The 17,095-nt window shown below is 49.6% G+C and overlaps 1 protein-coding gene across 4 annotated transcripts; it reads left to right on the forward strand.

Moving 5' to 3' along the window:
• The first annotated feature begins 4,235 nt into the window (after positions 1 to 4,235).
• Positions 4,236 to 8,434, forward strand: MARVELD1 (MARVEL domain containing 1). 4 transcript variants are annotated; one of them, XM_045438464.1, is made up of 3 exons: positions 4,236 to 6,418; positions 7,477 to 7,693; positions 7,834 to 8,434. In XM_045438464.1, exon 1 carries the CDS (start codon positions 4,372 to 4,374, stop codon positions 4,891 to 4,893), a length of 522 nt encoding a protein of 173 aa, XP_045294420.1. In that variant the 5' UTR covers positions 4,236 to 4,371; the 3' UTR covers positions 4,894 to 6,418; positions 7,477 to 7,693; positions 7,834 to 8,434. The 4 variants fall into 4 exon arrangements, with proteins under 4 accessions (XP_045294420.1, XP_045294419.1, XP_045294421.1 ...); XM_045438463.1 differs by having other exon boundaries at positions 7,477 to 8,434; XM_045438465.1 differs by lacking the exon at positions 7,477 to 7,693.
• The last annotated feature ends 8,661 nt before the right edge of the window (positions 8,435 to 17,095 follow it).

Genomic DNA, 17,095 nt, shown 5'->3' on the forward strand with positions numbered 1-17,095 from the left:
ACCCTGAGAACATTGAGAATGTCCCTCCAGGAGCTGCTGAGGGATGCTGAGAGGAAAGCCCCAGAATTGGCACCAGAAGACCTAATTTTGAGTCTTCACAGTGATACTCGCTAGTTCTGTTTCTCTGAGCAAGTTACATAACTTTTCTGGATCCCTGTAATAACAGCTGAGAATAAAATGCGGGAAAGTATATATAAGCACTTTGAATATGGACCTGGAGCCAGCCACGCCTGGGCTGCTCCGTCAGCTCCTTGAACATGTTCACCTCCCTTAACCCTCTGAATCTTGGGTTCCCCACCAGCAAATCAGAGTATATAGGAGCACCGGGCTGGCTCAGTTGGTATCGCATGTGATTCTTGATCCTGGGGTCAGTGAGCTCAAGCCCCACACTGGGCGTAGAGCTTACTTAAAAAAAAAAAAAGTGCCTAGAGGGGTTCCTTGGTGGCTCAGTCGGTTAAGTGTCCGACTTTGGCTCAGGCCACCATCTCGTGATTCGTGATTCCAGCCCCGCGTCGGGCTCTGTGCTGACAGCTCGGAGCCTGGAGCCTGCTTCAGATTCTGTGTCTCCCTCTCTCACTGCCCCTCCCCTGCTTGCACTCTGTCTCTCTCTCTCAAAAATAAATGTTAAAATAAAATTTAAAAAAACTGTGCCTACAGTATAGTAGGCATTCAATTAACAATGATTGCATATATATTAGGTATCCCTAGACCCTAAAATGGTGCCCAGTGTCTAACAGGTGTTTGACGTCCATGGCTGAAAGGATTTCACAGATGAGGAAACTGAGGCACAAAGCAGTTAAGTACCCCCCCATCCCCCCACCGCCGGCCCAGCACGAGGGAGTGGTGGAGCAGTGATGCATAGCCAGGCAGTCTGCCTCCAGGGTTTGCACCTAAGCCTCTATACTATGTCATCTCACACAGATACGATGTTTACTTCCCCTTTTATTCACTTAAGATATGCATTCGGAGCTTTCTCAAGTCCCTGGAGGCGGGGCTGTGTTGGCAGGGAGGGGCATTAGCCCCTGAGAAGCCACATAAACTTTCTCCCACCAAGAGTGACAGGCTGCTGGGAGACAGACCGGCTCACCAAGCCAGGGGGCCAGTGGACACGTCCCACGACCAGGAGATGAGGGACTAGTTCTGGAGGTAGGGTCAGCTGGGGGACTGAAGTGTGCGTTGTCCCCAAGGTAAGAGGGCCCTCTCAGTTTCTTTGCGGTTCCCACAACTGAAGAGATGTGGAGGGGATCACGTTAGACCAATGAGGAGGAAACCTCACACGGGAGTCTTAAGATCAGCCACGCTAATCACTTAGGTGGCGGTCCCATGCCCAAGACAGACAACTTTGTATGAGGACAGGAATAAAGAGAGGGCATCAAGTTTCTGGGTCTTATTACCATTCTGGCCGGAGTACTAACTTCCAGCCAGATGGCAGGCTTTCTCCTCCCGTAGAGTTGCCACGGGGGACCGGATTGCAGCCTGAGCAATCCACATAGAAGTGTCCCAATAAGGCCATATTTCTCAAAAAGCCCCTGAAATGAGAGTAAAGGAAGAAAAGAGAAAGTACTCACCAGGGTTGCACTGGTTTAGAGTCCAGATGAAAAGACTTGAAGCCCCCTCTTAAGGGCACCAAATCATGGGTTTTTGGGGTGATGATGGGGGTCTGTAGCCTATGGCCAAGAAAGAATTATTTTGTTTAAAATTTTTTTTCATGTTTATTATTTTTGAGAGAGAGAGAGAGAGAGAGAGAGAATGAGCAAGGGAGAGGCAGAGAGAAAGAGAGACACAGAATCTGAAGCAGGCTCCAGGCTCTGAGCTATCAGCACAGAGCCCAACACGGAGCCCGAACTCACAAACCCCGATATCATGACCTGAGCCCCAGTTGGATGCTTAGCCGCCCAGCCACCCAGGCGCCCCAAGAAAGAATTCTTGAAGACATCTTTGGTGCAAAAAGGTGATTTCATTAAAGCACAGGGACAGGACCTGTGGGCAGGAAGAGCTGCACGGGGGTTGTGATGGGTAACTGATTACACACTCTCAGGTTGGGAGGGGGGCAGGGACAGCGTAAATCCCTAAGGAATTTTGGAAGCAGGATTTCCAGGACCTCGAGGGGCTAGCTGTTGTTAGGGAAACACCATTTATTACTGTTTAGTAAAACCTCAGTCATGACAGCCTTCAGACGTATATCGGGGTCATAATCATAATACTATGATTGCCAGCACATACCTTGGCAGAGTTGAGATAAAGGAAGTTTCGAAAGGAATTTTTATATGTTAAAGAAGACTTACAGGATTCTGGAGGTTGGGATAATGTTAGGCCAAGATTGCCTTTTGCCCCTAGCAAAGTGTCACCATCAAGGCAGCTGAGCTCCTACAGGAGGGTCACTCTGCCTGTTTCAAGGACTTACCAATGGGCTGTCGACAGTAAGGGAATTTTTCATTTGCCTTTGTTTCCCACATCACGTAAGTGGGAAGCACTTCAACCCCCTTACATCTTGATGAGGGTGATATTAGGGCTCCAGGAAACGGACTCTACAGGTCTGGAGATAAGGCTATGGATAAGATTAGCTTTTTCTTGCAGTTTACTAAGTTTTCCATAAACTGAAGGAGACTCCTGTCCTGCATGACCGTGACCTCTGTCCGTCAGCCATTTGCTCTCTTTCCTTTCCCCTGTTCTTGGGCAGCCAGGAGTGTCCGAGGAATACCACGCACATCCCACCTGGCGGGGGGGGGGGGGGGGGGGCTGCTGTTAGCCTGTACTTTGCCCTCAGCTTGCCCCACACTCCCTCATCGCTACCACTCAGTCATCCACTCTGCTGACATTTACTGAGCCTCCTACATGCCAGGCAAAGGCAGATAGAGGTGACAGCCAACAGTTGCAACGAACCAGACTCGAAGTACTGCAGAACTAATGGATGCACCCAGTGAGGGCCTGACGAGCCGGGAATCAACAGTGTGGGAGGCTGGACCAAAGGGAGGAGCATCTAAACCGGGCGTGGAAGGATAAGTAGGAGTTTGCCAGCCAAGTGCGGGCCTGGGGATGAAGGGCATTCTGAGCTTAATCGGGTGAACTTAAGAGGTTTGGTGGGGTTGGCATGCTGGGTGGGAGCGTGGGTAAGAGAAGAAAGTGTAAAACAAGGAAAGTGAAAGTCAGTTGGAGCCGTTTTGTGAAATCTGCCCCCGGAAGAGATAGAACTCTAACCCGTGGTCAGCGGAGGAAGCAGGGCAACAACGGGACTGTGCTTTAGAAAGATGTCACACAGTGCACAAAGGTTGGATGGGATGGAGAGAGAAGAGAGACCAGCTGCGATTACCAGCTTCTTGTCTTAGCCCCTCTAGCCCTCATTTCTCCTCCTCGGTAAAACCAGGAAAATAATCGTGTGTATCTCTGAGGCTGTCTTGACGCTTAAATGGGCGTACAGGCAAAGGACGGTGTGAAGCATCATCAGCTTCCACCACCGGCCGTTTTGCCTAGCAGTTAAGCACACGGGCCTTGCTGTCTCTTACCTCAGGGTCCGTGTCCCGGCCATGTTGGGTAGCGCATTTTTAATCTGGGCAACCCTGGACGGCAAGGAGGCTTGGAAAAAGTCGGATGGACCGACAGGACTTGGTTTTGTGGTGTGTGGGAGGGGCAGTGGGGCCTCTGGTGGGCGCTGGTCCCTTTCTCTGATGTCTGAGAGCCCAGGAGAAGTCCGAGGTGGACCCTGGTAGCATATTCCAGACGTCCACGTGAGAATGGATGTCAGCTCAACACCAGCACTGCTCTCCTCCAGCGCCAGGAAAAGACCAGGGGGCCCGGGTGGGCGCTAGGGCAAGAGAAAGTAGAAAGAAAGGGGCCCAGCGAGAGGCTGAGAGAACGCTCCAGAAGACAGCTTTCCCCTCCGAAGCTGGACCGGAGCAGGGGAGGCCGGGCGGGCAGGGCGGCCCCAGATGTGCCAAACTTGGCCGGGGCTGCCAGAGCGGAAGGCCCGCGGTCGGCTGGGGGGTGCGAGTGCCCTCCGCCGCGCCCCGGGGAGGAAGGAATCCGAGCTGGGAGTCTGGCGCCGGCAGAAAAGGGGGGCCGGGGTGGTGAGCGAGGCCCAAAAAGAGGTGGCTGGAAGCCTGGAGGAGCGAGCGGGGGTGGAGACGGGGAGGGGAAGGGGAAGGGCGGGTAGGAGGGGTGGAGAGAGGGAGACAGAAAGAGAGGAGGGCTGTGGGGAGGAGAGAGGGGAGGAAGGGTGGGGAGAAGGGGAGAGGAAGCGCCGGGAGGTCTCGGAAGGACGCGCGGAGGCCGCCGCGGGCGCAGCGGGCACGTCGGCCGGGCCGCCCCCGCGAGCCGGGCGCCGCCATTCCGCTGCTCGGGGCGCCGCCGCCGCCGCCACCGCGCCCGGGGGCCATGCTCCCGCCGCCCCCGCGCCAGCCGCCGCCCCAGGCGCGCGCGGTCCGCGGGGCGGTGCGCCTGCAGCGGGCCTTCCTGCGCGGCCCGCTGGGCGTGCTGCGGCTGCTCCAGCTGCTGGCCGGCGCCGCCTTCTGGATCACCATCGCCACGAGCCGGTACCAGGGCCCCGTGCACTTCGCGCTCTTCGTGTCGGTGCTCTTCTGGCTGCTGACCCTGGGCCTCTACTTCCTCACGCTGCTGGGCAAGCACGAGCTGGTGCCCGTGCTGGGCTCGCGCTGGCTCGTGGTCAACGTGGCGCACGACCTGCTGGCGGCCGCGCTCTACGGCGCCGCGACGGGCATCATGATCTCCCAGACGCAGAGCCACAGCTACTGCAACCTCAAGGATTACCAGATGGCCTGCGCCTACCACGCCTTCCTGGCGGCCGCCGTCTGCGGCGGCCTCTGCCTCGGCCTCTACCTGCTCTCGGCGCTCTACGGCTGCTGCCGCCGCTACCAGGGGGAGCAGGAGGTGGCGTGAGCCGCCGCGCCGCGGGGCGGGGACCCTCCCGACACCGACGCCCCCGTCCTTCCTGCCGCCGCCGCCCCGCGCCCGTGCGCCCCGGCACCCACCCGTTGCCCCGCGCTCCCGCCGCCGCCCGCGCCCAGGCGCCCTGGCCCTCAGTTCCCGCCCGACGGCAGCGCCGCCGCCCACGCCGTTCGTTTCCAGGGACCCGGGCAAGGCCACGTCCGAGGAGGTGGCCCCCACGCTCAGCCTGGCCGCCCGAAGCGAAACCTCGCGGTTCCTCGTTCCCTTCCCTGCCGAGAGCGAGACGTGTACAGGCGCCGCGTAGATCCGGGGGAGGCTCCCAATTGGAACGAGCGTTTGGCTGCGCCACTGCCCCCTCCTTCCCTACCCCGCGGTCGGAAGAGCACCCCCGTTCCCTGGCCCCTCTTCCAGCCTCGAGTGCCGTGAAGGGCAGGCTCGCAGCCGCGGGCGGAGCTGGGGACAGGCCTCCACGGGTCCTGGGACGAGCGAAGAGTTTTCGTTTTCGTTTGGGATTGTGTGAGCATCCACCGCAGTCTGTGCTGTGACGTTGGGGTGGGGCCTGTCTGCAGAGGTGAGGTTGGATTGGAAAGGCCCGCGGGCTGCACCTTTGCACCTTTGGAGTCTCCTCTCCCTCTGCCTGCTCAGCCTTTGTCCTCGCGGTTCTTGGAGGCCAGGCCCGAATGCACACGACTTTCCCAGGCCTCACCTTACCAGCCTTCCTCTCAGGGGCTTCTACTCCACCACCCCCCACCTCCCAGTTTCTTTTTGCCTTAGGGATCCCACAGGACCGTAAGGAATGTCAGGGTGAGCCTCACCCCTTGCTCTTGGGAAAGCCGGAATAAGATTGGAACCCCGTTGCGGACCCCATTGGAACCCTGTTTCCAGACTCCCAGTCCAGCAGTTTACATTAGAGCAGTGGGTGTTCCCAGGAGCCCTGGCTCAGGAGCTATCCTCTAAAAGGGGGCTTCACTGCCAAATGGGTTTCCCAAAGGTACTGTCTCCTCTTGGAGATTCACGAAGCTCGTTGGCATATCAAAGGTTCTGAGAAGTCCGGCTGTAAAAGAAGCCCAAGTAATTTAGTTTACAGTGTTAACTGCCTCTGGACCTGGACCAATTAGTTTTTGCCACCTAAGGCTTCCAAGCATCCCTGTGCGGGCCTGGCTGTCATTCATTCCTAAGGGATACAACCCACCGGCTACAGTATGATTGAAGATCTGGGGTGCTCCTTTTATTTACCAGGGAATTTCTGTAGCTGAGGGAGGGCCTGGCCCAGTGAGGGAGAAGATGGCTGTCCCTGCCAGGCCCCTGAGAGACCTGGGAACTGGTGGATCTGAACATTCCTCTACATTGTTTGCAAAATGAAGCCAAAGTCATCCAGGTGGCTTCCAAGTCAATTGGAACATTACCTGTAAGAGATGCTGACATTGACTGTGACCAACTGGCAGGAGTGGGGCACAGTCACCAAAGAGAAGAAAACTCGGAAGCTGGGGTGAACAGCTGGCCCAGCCTCCGTAAGGTAAGGTGCTTCTTGATTTTTCTGGAGGGGTGATAGGCCTTGGAATGAAACACACAGAGCTCCCTTTTCTGAAAAAGTTAAGAGGTTTTTATTCAGAGCAAGTTGGACAGGTGGCCACAGTGTCCCAAGAGTTGTGCTAATTCAGCCTTTATGCTAAATCCTTCAAAGATCTGCTCTTTGAAAAAGTTCAGCCACGTCTGGATTAGAAACTAGAATAGGGATGGCCACAATGTGTTTGCGTGAGTGTGTTTTTAAAGCCTAGGCAGAGAGGTGTGAGGCTTTGCTGTTGCATTTGTGAAGATCTGGATGGGAGTGTGGAGGGTCACAGCATCTATCCAGGGCTCCTTTGTGCCTGGCACTGCCTGAGGCACGTGCCATGTGTTTCGATCTCTGAACAACCATACTGAGGTGAGTTCTGGTGCTCCCATGTTGCCTAGGAGGGAGGTGAGGCACAGAGAGGTTAAGTATCTTGCCCAGAGTCTCCCAGATGGTGACTGGGGAGCTCGGATCTGGACTCTGGCAGTTTGGTCTCTTCAGGACCGGGCTGGACTGGTCCTGTCCAGTAGGGAGTCAATACGTGTTAGATGCTGTTAATGTGGTTACTTTAAAAAAAAGTTGGGGTGAAGTATAAATATACATAGCATAAAATTGACCATTCAACCATTTTAAAGGGTACAATTGGGTGGCATTGAGCATTTTCACATTGTTGTGCAGCTGTCACCCACCATCCATCTTCAGAACGGTTTTCATCTTGCAAAACTGAAACTCTGTCCCTGTGAAAATTGTGGTTATTTTTGTGGTTGTTGTTGTTACTGTTATCTTCTGCCCTTCGGGAAATCCTGGAACACCGAGCCCTTCGCCGTCTCATTTAGGCTGGAGTCCTGCTGCCTTACTCCGGGAGGGGCACCGGTTCCTTCAGTATATGTGCTGCCGAAGCGAGCACGGGCACCGGTTCCTTCAGCTCGCATCACTGGTGCCAGCCAGAGCCTGGGGCTGGGCTTTGCCGGGGTACTTGGAGGTGCGTGGGACGCCCAGTGACTTCGGTTCTTCTGTTGCAGGTTTCCACGTTGCTGAGGCCGTGGAGGTTCCCATAGCCGGTCATACGGTCATGCGACCTCTCCCCCCCGGGCTTGCTTCCCTGGGCAGGGGACGCCTTTCTGGCCTGGGCCAGCAGAGGGCTGCGGAGTGGGGAGAGCCAACGACGACCTCTGCCCAGCAGCTTTCCTCCAACACTATCCAGTGGGAGATCCGAGATGAGTGAAGATTCGTTTTACTGTAACACAAGAGAAATCCTGATTCTCCTTGTGCTGACTTACTTGGGCACGAGATTCCAGACACCTGGAACTGAGCCGTGCACCTCTGTGCTCTAAACAGTGGGTTTTGGCTCCAGCTTTTTTCTTTTTCTCTTTTTTCAGATCACCATTTAAGCTGCGTATTCAGCTCAGAACCAGCCCCCCCGAGGATCTCTTCTTAGCCCCCCTGCTCACGGTGCTCTGTCTGTGGCCAGGTGACCTTACTCAGGAGTAGACATCTCCTTGGCCTTCCTTCATGCTACCTTATCCATCCAGATGTGCCTGAAACATTCCAGAGCTCACTGGCTCTTCTAGATGTGCCTTCCTGCTTGGCCTCCAGCTGCCTCTCGAGATGTGAGAAGGACCTGTAAAACGGCCCCCTCCCCCACCCCCACCCCCTCCTTCCCCTTGAGACCCTGTACCGTGGAAAGGGCTACCTGACCTGGCCCAGAATTTTTGAATACTGGAGGCAGTCTCATTGGCCTCCCTCATTAGACTCCAGGATTCAGTCCAGCCCGAGACCACTGTGGGCTCCTACCAGTCCAAAAGACTAGGACCGCTTGCGGACCCAGGAAAGGAATTTTCTAGTGTTCTACAAAGGCCAATAGAGAGGGTGGGAGTGGGTGGGGTGAGGGCCGGTGGCGAGAGGGGACGAATGTGCCTCATTTAATAGTTTAGTTGTGATGACTAATTTGCTTTTCTGAATAAAGTTTGATTTGTCTGATCTTGGTGTACGTGTCTTCCCTCCTGGCCTCCTGCAGTAACTCCGTGTACTGGGTGCTCCCGGCCTCCCTCCATCTTCTCATTATGCCGCACTGTCCTTTTGTCTGCCTCCCCAGCTTCCGATTTCCTTCTGGGAGGAAAAGAAACATGAGTTCATGGCTTTTCTGCGCACTTAGGGCAGGACACAGGGACCAAAGGGAAGAAAACTGCCTGTGTCTGCCCCTGACAAAAGCTGGTGGGAATTCCAGAGGCTCCTATCCTGGCTCTCAATGGTCCCTCTGTTGTCGGAAGCTCCACTGCCCAACTGGGAGGCACAGAATGACTGTGGTTATGGAGCCACAGAGTCCTGTTCTTATCCGACTCCGGTATTTTGCAGAAAGGGAAATGAACCCCAGGGTGGAGTGGCAGCTTGCCTCCTGTCACAGAGCTGAGCGGGGTCTCCCGGGGCTCAGGCTCTGGTGCTCTGGCATTGCCTCCTGGACACACCCTACCTGCTTTCCTCTGGGTTCCAGCCACGCCCCGGTGAAGAGATGTTTTGGAAAGGGCAGGAAAGAGGAGTTAGAAGGCTTCCTTGCCAGCTGCTCCTTCCTGTGCCCTGAACCTGAAGTCTGCAGCCAGAACATAGTATAATACTGGCAGATTGCAAAACTCACTTAGAACAGCTCCAGGCAGGGATCTGACGCTGGGTGTGTTCACACACCCTTCATGGTTTGGATTTCCAGGGTTGAACTGAGCATCCGACTTTGGCTCAGGTCATACGGTTCATGGGTTCGAGCCACGCGTTGGGCTCTGTGCCGACAGCTCAGAGCCTGGAGCCTGCTTCAGATTCTGTGTCTTGCTCTCTAGGCTCCTCCCCTGCTCATGCCCTGTCTCTCTCTCAAGAATAAATAAACTAAAAAAAGAAAAAAAATATGCTTCTCCTTGCGTGACCTTGTTTGATCTAGTCAACAATCTTAATGGTTGGCATTGTCACCCCCAGTTAATGGGGAAATAGAGCCTCAGAAGAAGGGCCTTATCCATGGTCACACAGCTGACAGCGGTAGGACTGGGACTGGGACTGGGAGGTAGATGTTCTCTCACTACCCTTGGCAGCTGGTAAGTCCTTGTTGTCCTCTGGCATCTCTGAAGTTTAGGTGGAGTTTGGTTTTCACTCTTGGAGACCAGGTGTTCAGGAATGGTCTAACCTGACATTTCCTGCTCATGGGGGGGAGGGCACTTTGAAATAAGACACTGCTCTTCAGGGACATAATTGAGCCCATTTGAGTCTGGGGAACCCGAGGGATTTGCTCATTTATGTCTATTACTTTTCCTGTTTTTCTAAGGATGGGGGTGGGGTGGTCAGTGGTGAAAAAGGAAAGCTCATAAACCTACATTTTCAGGGATAAAAGGGAAGAGCAGGGTGTGAGAGAGAAAGGTCTGGTTAGCACCACTGATTTACATTTTTATTGTTTTGTTACAGTAGTTACTTGTAAAATAAAGTACCAATATATACCCATTAAAAAAAACTAAACTATACAGAAGGATACAAAGTAAAAAGAGAAGCCATTCAATCATCCTAATCTCAAACCCTAGAGATAAACCATTGCTAACTATTAATTCCCCTTCTTTAATTTTTATAACTAATGAAACTTCTATGGATCTGTGTGCACACACGTGTATACATATATACATTAGACTCTTCTACAACTTGCTCTTTAAAATTAATGATAATATAATTCTAACCCTTTCTAAATGCCCATGTAAATAGTCAGGGACTGCCAAGAATTTTTTTGTACTTTCTGGAATCTTTGTAAATTTCTCACATTGGTTAACTTTGTCACTCCCTTGGCTGCTTCCTGTAGAGATCTTAGTAAAACCCTTAAAAGGGGGTGGGTCCTCTTTTAAGGATGAGTTGAATGGAGGCTTAGGAGGGGATGGGACTCTCCAGGTCTGTGCTCTCTGTACCTCAACGCGGCCAAGAGTAGCAAGGAGTGGAAGGACCACCGGGGTGGCTGCATTCCACTTCATAGCCAGTCTTGGGGGAGAGGAACACCAGGGACCAGGGTGAGGGGACAGCTGAAAAGAAGTGGGGAGGGCCTGAGGCTCTCTGGGCCCTGTAAGGCAAGGGAGAGGTATGTCGGGGAGGTGGCCAGAACCCAGAGGAGGGCACCTGGCAGAGGCAGCAGGAAGGTGTGGAACACCCACACGAAATCCCGGTTAGGTTCCTCATCTAGGTTCCATTTTGCCGCCCCGTCCCACAACCCCATTCCTTTTGAACTGGATGGCTATTTGGGATGCCACAGGCACCAAGGCTGTGATGGTCCTTCCTCAGCACTGAGATTAGGGCAAGCTTCCAGAGTCAGTTCCTCTGCAGGCTCTTATCTGTATCTCCCCCGGGCTGAATGCAGGGTCTCCTTGCTGCCGTCTCCAGGAGTCCTGATGGGGCGCTCTGATGCCCCACTTTGTAAAGTGCTTCTTCTTCCTCTTCTTCTTCTCCTTTTCCTTTTCCTCCTCCTCCGTCTTCTTTTAAGTTTATTAATTTATTTATTTGGAGAAACGGAGAGAGCTCAAACGGGGAAAGGGCAGAGAGAGAAAAGGAGAGAATCCCAAGCAGAGCCCAGTTCGGGGCTCGAACTCACAAACTATGAGATCAAGAGTCAGATGCTTAACGACTGAGCCTCCCAGGCACTGCATAAAGTACTTCTGAGTCAAGGTTGGCAAGAGGGGAGAAAGGGAGCTAACTTGCCAAAGTGGCTGCAATGAACCAAGAACAAGGAGAATGAATACCTCATATAACATCTCTTAGCAACCTCACAAGCCCAAGAAGTATTAAATACCTCCATTTGCTAGACGTGGAGATAGGCTCAGAAGGGTAAGCTGATTTCCCCAGGTCACTTGACTTAAGTGACAGTAACAAGATTCAAATTCAAGTCTGTGCTACCATGCCATGCTGTTTCAGAGGATTTCCCAGCAGAAAAACTGTTTCTTCCTGCCATCCAAAGACCCTATCTAGAGCTACGCTGGAGTTTGTATAGTTGTATTTTGAGCTAAGGCAGGAAGGAAAGCCTGTGAAGAAAGCTATATCGTTACAAATCCAAATTATGTCAGTTACTCTCTTCTCAGTGGACGATGAAGTTAGGTTTAATCAGCTCCCTATGCTGAAACCACGCTCCGGATTCCTGGAGACAGTCTCTCTGTCTGCCTGATGTAGGAAGGACTAAGACTGCCCCTGCACTCAGCCCCCCTTCCTCTTGAGGCCTCATGCGGTATGTATGGCCACCTGACCTGATCCCAAACATGTATACAGAACCCTCTGCCTTTCGCAATCTTGTTCTATGCTCTGTGCTGTCTCCTGTGTTCCCCTGGGCAGTTAATATGACTGGCTCTGATTTTTAGGTGAGCTCATCCTGTGATGTCAGAAGTGAGGCCAATCTCTTATTGTCTGCTCCTAGGCCTTTTACTAAAACTCTTCATGTCAGTTTCATCACTTACTACATGGAGTTAATGCGGGTGGCTACCTCACTGGTCTGTGGGAAGGGCTCACTGAGACGATGCACCCAGATCAGAGCGCCTGGTGACTGATCACTGCAGGTCAGCTCTCAGCTATGTAATGTTGACCTGGAGAGGGGAGGAGGGCTTTGGATATAATGCTTATAAAATGCTGAGCCTGAGCCACAGTAAGTGCTCACAAAAGTTAGTTCCCTTCTCCCCGACTCCACCCTGGCTCTCTCCCCACCTGAGAAATGACAATCTCACCAGCCATGGATTGATCCCTCTACTGTTCTTTCTTGCGTTCAGATTTGAATTTTCTTGAAAGACAGCACAGAAGTGTTAAAAATTAGTTATCTGCGTGAAGGTCGGGACCTTCTACTTTTCCCGAGGATCCAAGGGCCTTCTTTGCTTTCTTTTTTACTTATTGCTTTTTCCAGTCCTGGGAGCCTGCTTTGTGCTCCAAGCTGTATCCCCTTCTGCCTCCTTTTGGCCTGGAAGGAGGACTCCCTATTCTCATCTAGTTTCTTTAAGTTCTAGTCTATCCAGAGAGAGATGAGCTGATCATGGATTCTCAGTGCCAGCAGTGAGATGTTATTATGTTTGCAGGCTCCTTCATGTGTTTGCAGTCAAATCAAACTTTGTCCAGGCGCGGGGGGCGGTGGGTGTTTCTAAGTGGTTGGCTTCCCTAGCTATTTCGTATCTGGGCATTTCACAACATGTCTTTCCTCACTTCCCTGGTAAACTGTAAACTTTGCTGTATTTATTGGCTTGTCACCTTCTCCTCCCAGCCATCCCTAGGAACCTGCAGGGTGTGTTTTTTCTTTTCAGTTAAAATGATGAACTCCTGGGGCGCTGGCTCGGTTGGTAGAGCATGTGACTCTTGATTTTGGGGTTAAGCTCAAGCTCCTTGTTGGATGTAGAGATTACTTAACAATAAGGTGCCAGAAGACCTAGGTGATGGAGTCTTTTTGTAGTGACCATGATAGTAATGACAATACTATTGTCGATAATGGCATTAGTAGTAATAAAGATTACACAATGTCCCTGTATTCTTGTATTCACAGTTTGCAAAATATTTTTACATCATTATTTCATCCCATCCTTATATGAACAGATAAACAGTTCAGATAATAACTGCATTTTGTAGGGGCCCCTGGGTGGCTCCATCAGTTAAGCATCTGACTTCGGCTCAGGTCATGATCTCACGGTTGATGAGTTCCAGCTCCACATCGAGTGAGCTTGAGCCCCGCTTCACGTGAGCCCCGCGTCACGTGAGCCCCACTTCTCTCTCTCTTACCCTTGTCTGCCCCTCACTCACTTGCCCTCTTTTCTCTAAAAAAAAAAAAAAAAACTGCATTATGTAGATGATGCTCAGAAGGGTGAAGTGTTTGCCTAGATATTTCTTTTTTTAAACAGGTTTATTAGGATATACTTGATGCACATTAAACTGCCCATAGTTTAAATGTACACTTTGATAATTTTTGACATACGTATACACTCATGAAATCATCACCACAATTAAGACAGTAAATATATCCACTGTTTTTTTAATTTATTTTTTATTTTTTTAATTTTTTTTATTAAAGTAATCTCTACACCCATCATGGGGCTAAAACTCACAACCCTGAGACCAAGAGTCCCATGTTCCACCCACTGAGCCAGCCAGGCGCCCTGACATTAAACATATCCATAATGCCCAAAAGCTCCCTTGTGCCCCTTGATAATTCTGTCCCATCTCCCCTACCCCCAAGCAACCACTGATCTACTTTATGTGACTATAGATTAGTTTATATGAACATAATATATATGTATGGTATATGCTTTTTTTTTTTTTTTTTTTCTGGGCGGAAGGGGAGGTATTTGGCTCCTTTTAACCCAATAATTTTGAAATTCATTCATGGTACTATGGTAATAATAGTTCATTCATTCCTATTGCTGAGTATCATTCCATTGTATGAATATATTATAATTTGTTTATCCATCCTCCTGTTGATGGACTTTTGTGTTGCTTCAGATTTTGGTTATTGCAAGTAAAGCTGCTGTGAACGTTCAGGTACCAAGCTTTGTGTGGACATATGACTTCATTTCTCTTGTATAAATAGCTAGCGGTGGAAGGGTCAGTCACATGGTAGGTTTTATTGTTTTTAAATTGGCTATGTTCAGGTGATACTGTTTGTGCGTGTGCACTATTATCTGGCACTTGTAACAGTGATGGTAATTCTGGACTCACAAATAAATTGAGAAGGTTTCCATCTTGTTCTGTTTGGAATAGTTTAACTATATCATTTTATTGATGGGCTTGATAAAAATTGTCTACAAAATAATCTGGGCCTGATGCCATTGAGGAAGTTTATTTGTTAACTTTTTTCTTTTTTAAAAAAAATGTTTTAATGTTTATTTTTGAGAGAGAGAGAGAGAAAGAGAGAGAGAGAGAGAGAGCAGTGGAGGGGCAGAGAGAGAGGAAGACACAGAATCCAAAGCAGGCTCCAGGCTCTGAACTGTCAGCACAGAGCCCGATGTGGGGCTCGAACCCACAAACCGTGAGATCAGGACCTGAGCCCAAGTTGGGCACTGAACCAACTGAGCCACCCAGGTGCCCCTGTTAATTCTTTCAATTTCTGTAATGGTTAATGGTCTATTCAGGGTTTTTGGTGGGTTACCTACTGCAGTCCATTGGTAGCATATTTACTCAAGTAGTCTCCCATCTAATTCTCCAATCTGTAATTCGAACTTTTTTTCTTTAAAGTAATGTCTACGCCTAATATGGGCCTTGAACTTACAACCTTGAGATCAAGAGTTGTGTGCTCTATGAATTGAGCCAGCCAGGTGACTGTAGAATTAGAACTTTTTGAGGGAAGAATTCCAGGCTATTCATTTCTATATTCCCCATGAAAGGCACATAATAAATAGCCATTCAGTGGAATAAATGAATATTGGTGTTTAACTGCTGTAATAAATATCTCCCAACAATTCAGTAGCTCAATGTAATAAAAATCTCTTTGTTATTCACGTACAAATCTATTCCTCACCTAACTGTCCATTGTGGGTATCCCAGGTCAGTGGGAGCCTTCCCACTGTGATGATTCAGGACTCAGGCTCCTTCCACTATGTGGCCTGGCCATTCCCTCTGCGTTGAGCTGGCATTTGGGAGAAGAGAGGAAGGAGTAGGTTTCTGACTTTTAAATGCCTTGGTCTAGAAGTGACACTCAATGCTTCCATTCACGTCCTTTGGTGAGTCACGTGACCCAATCTATATGCAGCAGGGGGGCTGGGAAATGTAGTTCCTGGCTGGGCCTCGGCTGCCCAGCTGCAACTCTATACCATGAAGTGGCGAAAGAGACTTTTTAGTGGACAGTTAACTGTCTCCTTCACAGGAGGCCACAAAGTTTTATTGCTGAGGTTTTTCACTGCTTTGCTCTGTGAAGCTTTTTTTTGCTTGTGTCTGATGAATGGCTGTTTTCATGGCTGCCAAGAGCTATTGAGTAAGAATGTAACTGCAGACATTCATTTCCTTGCTGTGTTTGTCTGACAACTCACTGTCTCACAGCTGGAAAACTCATTACTCATGGGTACTTCTTTCCCAGGTACAAGAACATAAAGATGTATTTATTGAACTCTTTTCAGAGCAATGGCGATGAGCTATTAATCAAAAACTATACTCAAATATTAAGAGTAAATACTAGAGAAAATGCAAATATTAAAGACAACCTAAAAATACATACCAGTCAAGTATTTCATTTCACTCACTTTTTAATTGAAATATAATTCATAGAACACAAGATTTCACACAACATAACATAAAAAGTCTCATTTTTAAAGTGTACAATTCAGGGGTTTTAGTATACTCACAACGTTGTGCAACCATCACCACTATCCAATTCCAGAACATTTCCATCATTCCAAGAAGAAACCCTGTAACTGTTAGAAGTCACTCCCAGTTCCTGCCCCTCCCTCTCGCCCCCAGTGCCTGGCAACCGCTAATATACTTTCTGTCTCCATAGGTTTGTCTGTTGTGAACATTTCATGTAAATAGATTCATACAACACGTGGCCTTTGTGTCAGTTTCTTTCATGCAGCATACCGTTTTCAAAGTTCATCCTTGTTGTAGCTCGTACGAATACTTCATTTCTTTTTGCAGCTGATTTAATATTTCATTGAATGGATATATTCCACCTTGTTTACACATCAATCTTTCATTTAAAGATTTTTAATTGTGGGGGCCTGGCTGGCTCAGTCCGTTAAGTGTCCGACTTTTGATTTTGGCTCAGGTCATGATCTCACAGGCGTGGGATCAAGCCTCATGTCAGGCTGAGCGTGTGGGCCCTGCCTGGGATTCTCTCTCTCCTTCTCTCTGTCCTTACCCTGCTTGCACACTGTCTCTCTCAAAATAAATAAATAAATAAATAAATAAATAAATAAATATTAAGGAATTTTAATTGTGGCCAGATACATATAAAATGTACCATCTTAACCATATTTTAAGTGTTCAGTTCAGCAGTATTAAAGTATGTTCACATTGTTTGTGCAGCCATCTCCAAACGCTTCTCATCTTGCAAAATTGACAGTCGATTTCCATTAAACAATAACACCCCACTCTCTCCTCCCTCCAGCCCCTGGCATTTGTATTCTACTTTCTGTCTCTATGAATTTGACTACTTTAGGGACCTTGTGTAGTGGAATTGTACAAACTTGTTGTTTTGTGGCTGGCTTATTTCACTTAGCATTCATGTCCTCAAGGTTCATTCATGTTGTAGCATGTGTCAGAATTTTCCTACTTTTTCAAGGCTGAATAATCGTTTATTGTGTGTGTGTATATATATATATATATATATATATATATATATATATATATATTTGTTTATCCCTGCATATTTTTTTGTTTTAAATTTTTTTTTCAACGTTTATTTATTTTTGGGACAGAGAGAGACAGAGCATGAACGGGGGAGGGGCAGAGAGAGAGGGAGACACAGAATCGGAAACAGGCTCCAGGCTCTGAGCCATCAGCCCAGAGCCTGATGCGGGGCTCGAACTCACGGAGTGTGAGATCGTGACCTGGCTGAAGTCGGACGCTCAACCGACTGCGCCACCCAGGTGCCCCTATCCCTGCATATTTTGTCTGTGCATTCATTAATGGACACTTGGGTTACTTGTACATTCCTGGTTATTGTGAATAATGCTGCTATAAACATGG

This window comes from Leopardus geoffroyi, chromosome D2, assembly GCF_018350155.1.
Source record: "Leopardus geoffroyi isolate Oge1 chromosome D2, O.geoffroyi_Oge1_pat1.0, whole genome shotgun sequence".
NCBI classification, from domain to species: domain Eukaryota; kingdom Metazoa; phylum Chordata; class Mammalia; order Carnivora; family Felidae; genus Leopardus; species Leopardus geoffroyi.